We start from the raw sequence: 7,668 nt of genomic DNA on the forward strand, positions 1-7,668 counted from the left end.
ATAGTATTATACTAAACAACTCTACTTTTCTCTTTCCCCAGGACATTATTGCTGGATTCCTATATACCATTGTAATCTTAGCTATCTTCTTTCCATTTGTGGACCTGATTGACAACTTCAACCAAACTCACAAATATGCTCCATTAATCATCATTGGGCTTCATTTAGCCTTGGGGATCTTTTCTTTTACTCTTGATACCTGGAGTACATCCCGAGGAGACACAGCTGAGATTTTAGGAAGTGGTGCTGGAATTGCCTGTGGATCTCATGTTACCTATAACATGGGTCTGCTATTAGAGCCTCCTCTGGATACATTACCTTTAGTTAGGCCCCCCATTACTGTAACTCTGTTTGGAAAAGCCATATTGCGGATCTTCATAGGGATGGCATTTGTACTAGTAATCAGAGATATAATGAAAAAGATCACAATTCCTTTAGCCTGTAAAATCTTCAATAAACCATGTGATGATATTCGAAAAGCAAGACAGCACATGGAGGTTGAACTCCCCTATCGGTATATCACCTATGGAATGGTTGGTTTCTCTATCTCATTTTTGATTCCTTACATATTTTTCTTTATTGGTATCTCTTGATGGAAAAATATTGTTTATGATAAGAAAGGAGGGTATCAGTTTTTGATATCTAAAATGTATTCTAGTTAAAAGCCAAATCAGAGTTAGGCTTTTGCAGGAATTTAACTTAAATAATTATTTAAGTAAATTTCTAAGAGTTGGTGCATTTTATCATTGCACATCAAGATATTGTTTTAGGTGAGCTGAGCTATTTCAACACTGAGAAAAAGTATCCATTTAGAATGTTCATGTAATACTTGGAGAGTTTTGTGCTGTTATGGATTCATTATATATAATATGTATTAAGGTATATAATATGCAATTATGTATCTAATATATGTTATATATAAAATAATATACCTAAGTTTTTTAAACTGTGGGGGTGTATTATAAAATCAATCATAATATGCAAAGAGTTGTGCCTGTGTATTTGGACTTAATACAGGTATATTTCTATTAACAGATATATTTAATGTTTATTTATTATGGTAGCCATTTCCTAATTAAATTGCAGAATTACTAGACCAGAATTCATATGCTACCATATATTGATTTACTGCCTCTTTTTACACTGCCATCACCTTTCATGTTAACCCATGATGTTGAACATGGGAGGCATTTTTAATGGACCAAATTTTCAGAAAAATTAGTTTTTGGATTCCTTTTTTTTTTCCAGTTCTGTATACTGTGTTGAATGTACTTTATTTGCAGTTGTTCTGGACATCAGTTTAATAATTCAGGTACTGAATTTTATTGCTTGCTAATTGTGCCTTTCTGTTGCTGTATTGAGAAATGCCATGTATACTGTGATATAAAAATAAGATGCTAACTTAATCTTAAAGTTACATATAATCAGGCAAATATTTTAAAAATATATGTCCAGCTAACAGGACTAAAGTAAAACACACTCAATTCTTTAGCCTTTGTTTAGAAAGAAATGTGGAATGGGCTAAACTCACTAATTTATGGAGAAACTAAATGGATAAATATTTACTTTTTTCTAGGTATTTTTCTGTGCATTGTTAAATTATAGGATCAAGATATATTTTTTTTTACATTGTCTTGATTGTTTATTTATAGTGCAGGTAGGTGTTCCAGTGAACGGAAATGTAATTGAAATGTTAAATGGGACAGTGCACATGCTTCATGTGTAAACAAACCATTTTCCTACATTATTTGGAAAGGATTGGATTTAGCAGTTACTTTTTAATACCCACTTATTAGCTACTTATCGTAAATTATAAAATCTAAAAGTATCAGTATTTAGATCCTATTATTTTTTCAACTTTTATTTTCACAGTGGAAAATTTGGGTGTAGTAGTAAACTATTCTTTATTCTGTCTGTGCCTTTATATTTCTAAGTATAATAATAATTAGGTTAACATTAAGTTTATTTGTAGTGTTTCATAAAGAGGAGAATTAACTTTCCATATAAATGAGCATCAGGTATGGAATTACTTTAGTGCAATATCTGTCTGATTATCCAGAAGTATCACTTAAGATGTTTCTATTTTGGGCAGCATAACTATTTGAGCTCATATTTTTATAATTTTGATTGAAAATTTAGAGATATGGTAATTTTTACCAATACTGAATCTGATAATTTTAAATAAAGCAACTAAATTTGGGACCTTTACCTAATAGTCTAAAGGAAACTAAGGCACCTGGGAACACATCGGTACATTGGAAAATGCGCAAAGAACTTTTCTTTCAAAATGTGTTTAATCAAATTTTAGGGACATCCTGTAATTTGGGTCTATGCTATCTTACTAATTTTTATATCTAGCTTTAAAGATATTTGGAAAAACTCCTTTTTTTTGGGTTTTATTATTTTCTGTTCAATGATAGTTTCATGCTAAATGTATTTAAAAATAAAAGCCAAATGCAGGATTGGAAGGTGTTTTGTTTTGTTTGCCTTCTATGCATTTGTCTCTGTGTTATCTGGTAGAGATTTATAAAGTGTCCAGGATCTTCATTTTAGCAGGTATTCCTTCTGGAGCATTGTATTCAAAATCAAGAGTACTGTTTTCAGTACTAGAAGACATTGAAAAAAAGGTTCAAACTGGCTTTGGACTCCATTTATGATCATTCTGACATTGTACTTTTAGTGAAAAGTTTCATAATTTCTTTAAAACCATATATATAAAACATGTTTCAGTAAAATCTGTCAGTAACTATTGTAGGCAGTTGACTGCTAATCCATTAATTCGGGAATTAATCATAATTCTAGGAACAGTTACTTTTTCAAGTAAAATAAACATGGATATTTTATTTTGGATTTTAAAATGCATAATATGTGAATTGAAAAACTAGGTCTTCCAGAATCTCATCATAAGACTGAATATAAAGCAGTGCTACTACAGACTTACATAATTATTTTATTTACTAGCTTTATAAGTAAATTTTAAAAATGTGTCTTTCAGAGACAACATAAAAATTAATTCAGTGGTATGAATACAATTTAAAGGCAAATTTTCATAAAACATTTGATAAAGATGAGTATGTAAATACTAGCATGTGTTTATTTTGAATATATAATCACAATTTTATACAGCAAAGTTTATTGCCAAAGCAATTTCATTTTTTGTTAACTAACAATGTTTACTCTAGATTTAAAAACCTAACTGTTTAATCTGGACATCAAAAAGGGCCAACTTAAAAAATTCAGTTTCGCAGTTGAATTTGTTTTTCTGAAGAGAGCTGTTGTTCGCTAAGGAGATTTTTAAGGAAGAGAAAGAGTTATTGAACATAGTATGAGAAAGAGTAATTGAACATAGTATGTCGGATATTTTGTCAAATTTTGGTCATGTTCTTCTAGAGTATATGTACGTTAAAAAAACTTTCACACTTGAATTTTAATTAGTTATATGAGCTATAAATAGCACAATAAAAATAAGTTTTAACATGCTATTTGTCATGGACATTTTAGAAAGCTCTTAATTTTTTTTTAATAGTTTCAGGTGTACAAAACAATGTAATAGTTAGACATTTACACCCCTCACAGATGGGCACTTGTCTTATTAGGGAGACCACTTCACGGACGGTGTAGATGTCTGATTACTGCACTGTACACCTGAAGCTGAAGCTGAATAATACTGAATTCAACTATAATTTTATATATGGAGTTACCACTTTCTGAAAGCTCTCCATTATTACGCCCACCAGACCACTACAGATCCTTATAAAACATTTCTTTCTCGTGAGACACACAGTATGGAAAATTCAAAGAAAAAATAAATGAAACTTTTTTTAAAATAAAAATGTTTGAAGAAATAAACACTAACTAGTTTGTATTCCCTAATGTGTCCTTTTTTTCCTTTCATCATCTTTAGTCTTGGTGCATTTTCCATGAATATCTAAAAAGCCCAGCCTGTAGTACTGCAAGCCACAGGATATGACAGAATATGTTTGTTTGTTTTTATGGGTTTCCCCGCCATTTTCTGAAAGCCAAATTTTAAAATTGCTTTATGATCTGTACTAACAGATTGTATCATGATACCTCCAACATCATTAGATTTATTTTCAACCTTAAATGTCATAAAGTTCATTATCTCAGGTTTTAAAAGTTCACACACTTACCAACAGATTCATAGAAACAGATCAAACTGGTGGTTACCAGAGGGGGTGGGGTGGGAGGGTGGGTGAAAAAAGGTGAAGGGGAGTATAGTCAATAATGGGGTGATAACTGCGCACTGTAAGATGGTTACTAGACAGTGTACTCATCACATCAGAGGTCTATAAATGTCAGATCACTATGTTGTACGTCTGAAACCAATATAGTGTATGCAAGCTATATTTAAAAAAAAATTCCTAAACTTACCAGTTATGTGGTTTGTAGTATTTGTTTATGAGACATAAAATGGATTCTCTTTTTTTTTTTTTTTAAATACCAGAAGAGGTAGTATTACCTCTTCAGATTTGAGGTTTATCCCTTGTCCTAAATCCATTATAGCACATATTTATGTATTACCTTTAAAATTTTTGTCTTCATCTCCATGGTGTAAGCTCCATGAGGAAAAACAGTTTGTGCCTGTATTTACTCTGCATCCTGCGACACAGCAGGCATTCAGTTATTATATGCTGAATGAATACTGAATCCCTAGACAGGCACTAGCATGTGCATTTTTCTGGGGAAAAATTCTACAACTTTCATCAGATTCTCAAAGAGGTCAGTGATCTAAAACAGTTTAAAAGGATGTAGGAGTCTACCTTTTACTTCTTGTTTTAGCTGTTTTAAAAGTTTAGGCTGCAAATAAATGCTTCCAATTTATCTAGTAAGAATTTTTTCATTTTATGCAAATATTTAAAGATAATTTAGATTCTTGAAATGTTTTGCATGGAATTACTACAATTCCCTGTAGTATAGAATGTATACAAATTAAATTTAAGATATTTTCTTTAGAGTTAAAACCAAATCTGAAAAGAAAATATTCTGTATATATAGGGATATAACTTTAGTTTTTAGTTAACAAGATATGTGTTCATGAGAATATTACTTTGTACATTTGATCTTTAATCTTTAATATAACCAACTACTTCACAATCTGTGATGGTTACAATTAAATTGTTATTTGTAATTAAAATGTAGATGAGATATATTTAGGGCCCAAATACCAATTTTTTTACTTAAGCACATTTAAAGGCTCCCCTGGTCCCAAAGATCTCCAGGCCCAGAAATTTTTAATTGAGTATAATTGGCATATAACTTTATAGTAGTTTTAGGTTTACAATATAATGATTTTATATTTGTATGTGAAATGATCACAAGAAGTGTAGTTTACATGTGCCCCTGTATATAGTTACAAATTGTTTTATCTTTTAATAAGGACTTTTAAGATCTCTCAGCAACTTTCAATTATGCAGTACAGTATTATTATCTATAGTCACCATGCTGTGTATTACATCTCCATGACTTATTTTATAACTGAAAGTTTGTACATTTGCATCCCCTTCACCCATTTCACTCACACCCCTCCATCCCAGGTTTATGGATTCAATTGGAATTGATGGCAATAATGTGGATTCTAATTCCCCTAGTATCTAAAGGGTACCCCCTCTTCCATCTTGGTTGATTTAAGGGATAAAATTCACCAAACTTATCTTAGTGGCTAGTGTTTTGCTCATTTCTGATTGAAATGCCCTGATAATGCTCTTAAACTAGTAAAAGTAAAAAAAAAACTGAAGTAATAATTCCTCAAAATTTTCTATTTTGCAAAATGTTTCAAATAGCTTTACAAAATAAATACTTTAAAAATATTTTCCTCTTGGCAGTGTATTCCCAAAATTTTATTTATTCATTGACAACAGCTGTAAATTTAAAAAATTAACATACAACTATATAACTTAATTTATAAATACCATTAATCAATTATAAACCCAAATGTAACATTTACATCTGAAATATTTTTCTACCTTTCCTAAAAATAGTCTACATTTTCCCACTATGCTATATATATTAAGGGTGATTATAGAGTTATAAGTATTTTATATAAATGGGATCTTAGAACCCATATATGGGGCAACTTTTTACTCGATTCATAAATCTATAATATTAGCAGATTATCATGTGCAATTTTAAATATTTGCTCAGTCAGGCAGACTATAACTTTATGATGTATTGTTGAATAGTTCTAAGGGAAATAAAATTTTGATGGACTAAGAGCAGCGTGGTGGGTCAGAGGATACATTTTAGAAATAAGAAATAGGATGAATCAATACATGGAAATGGGATAGTACTAGACATGTTTGGCAAATAAATGGAATGCAGTTTGTCTGGAACATTAAAGTACCTGGAAGGGAGTAGTAGGCTATAAAGCTGAACAGTTTGTTTAAATGATCAGTACACAAGGGTATAGTGAAGCGTTGCCTTTCTTTACCAGTAGAAGAGTTGCACTATTTACTGCTCACTTAGCTTGTGGATGAAATTTCACCCAATGGAAGGTAATCGAAACTATTGTTTGATTGATAATTATGAAGGAATTGTTTCTTTTTAAAATCTGATCAAAGACAATGATGTGTTTTGCTCTAAATCTTGTTTACTTATTAAGAGGGGAAATAAGGCATTTTCTTATATTCTGGGTTTTATATGAAGCTCAAGGCCTTGAGTTTTAGTGACAGGAATCGTGACTGCTGTAATTCCAGTTATTTAGCGGAGGAGCCCCCAGAGAATTAGGAGAACTTTGTGAAGTTACACTCCCCCTACCTGTTAGTTTGCAACCTCCTTGGGAGCGTCCCTTCTGTAATCCGAAACATACAAGGTAGGCAGGGAAAGACCAAAGAAAGGGGCAGGCCATTCCAGATTGGTAGGTGGCAGGTTTAAAAAGCTTGTCTTGGGCAGCGAGTACAGCGTTGTACCTGCCTCCCAAATCTTAAAAGTATATAGAGGCCCTAACTGGGGTAGCTAATATACTGTCCAAATGGTCTCAACGATATCTTGTTTTCTCAAGGTGGTATCCTTGGGGCAGCTAATGGGAACAGGGAAGGCAAGAGGAGCACACATTCCGGAGATTGGAGGGGTGAGGAGCCTCTAATTGCCCAGGTCCAGCTCGCAGATCAACCAGCAGTCACATCTTGAGGACCTCCTTCACCACCACCACCTTCCAAAAGTTCCCTAGAGGGTTCTAAAGCAAGCTAATGACATATCCAGAAACCTGATAACGGACCGTGAGGAAATGCAGCACGATAAGGAAGCGTCTACAGACCAGCTACAAGGAGGCTTTATGGGTTCTCCATGCAGGACTACCTACCCGAGGACTCTGGGATTTCCAGGCATGCTCTGGGAATAACGTTCGTGTTGTTCAATTTACTACTTACCCCACCATACTTGAAATTTCATCCGTGGATTGAGCTAAGAACCTATCACACATCTGACTAACCACAACTGCTTGCTTGGGACATGAAGATTGTGAGGTGATGTAGGAAGGATGTTTGCCAGTAGAGTCACAGAGACCATACCTATGTGTGAGGTAATCTACAATACACCCATGATCACCAATTTTTCTGATTCAAAATTGTTCAAGAAGATTCTTTACTTCCTCATCAGGGGTGTGTGTGTGTTTCTGTTACCAATTTAAAAGACATAATGACCATATTATCT

At 32.7% G+C, this 7,668-nt stretch overlaps 1 protein-coding gene across 2 annotated transcripts in view; it reads left to right on the forward strand.

Moving 5' to 3' along the window:
- Nucleotides 1-7,395, forward strand: part of SGPP1 (sphingosine-1-phosphate phosphatase 1) — a 34,013-nt gene extending 26,618 nt beyond the window's left edge. Inside the window, exons 3-4 of one of the 2 annotated variants that reach the window (XM_033108214.1) lie at nucleotides 42-533; nucleotides 7,019-7,395. In XM_033108214.1, the coding sequence (XP_032964105.1) occupies nucleotides 42-533; nucleotides 7,019-7,102 (576 nt within the window). In that variant the 3' untranslated portion in view covers nucleotides 7,103-7,395. Of the gene's footprint in view, nucleotides 1-41; nucleotides 3,608-7,018 lie in introns of those variants that run through there. The other variant, XM_033108215.1, reaches the window with a different exon arrangement.
- The last annotated feature ends 273 nt before the right edge of the window (nucleotides 7,396-7,668 follow it).

This window comes from Rhinolophus ferrumequinum, chromosome 6 (genome assembly GCF_004115265.2).
Source record: "Rhinolophus ferrumequinum isolate MPI-CBG mRhiFer1 chromosome 6, mRhiFer1_v1.p, whole genome shotgun sequence".
In the NCBI taxonomy this organism is placed as follows: Eukaryota; Metazoa; Chordata; class Mammalia; order Chiroptera; family Rhinolophidae; genus Rhinolophus; species Rhinolophus ferrumequinum.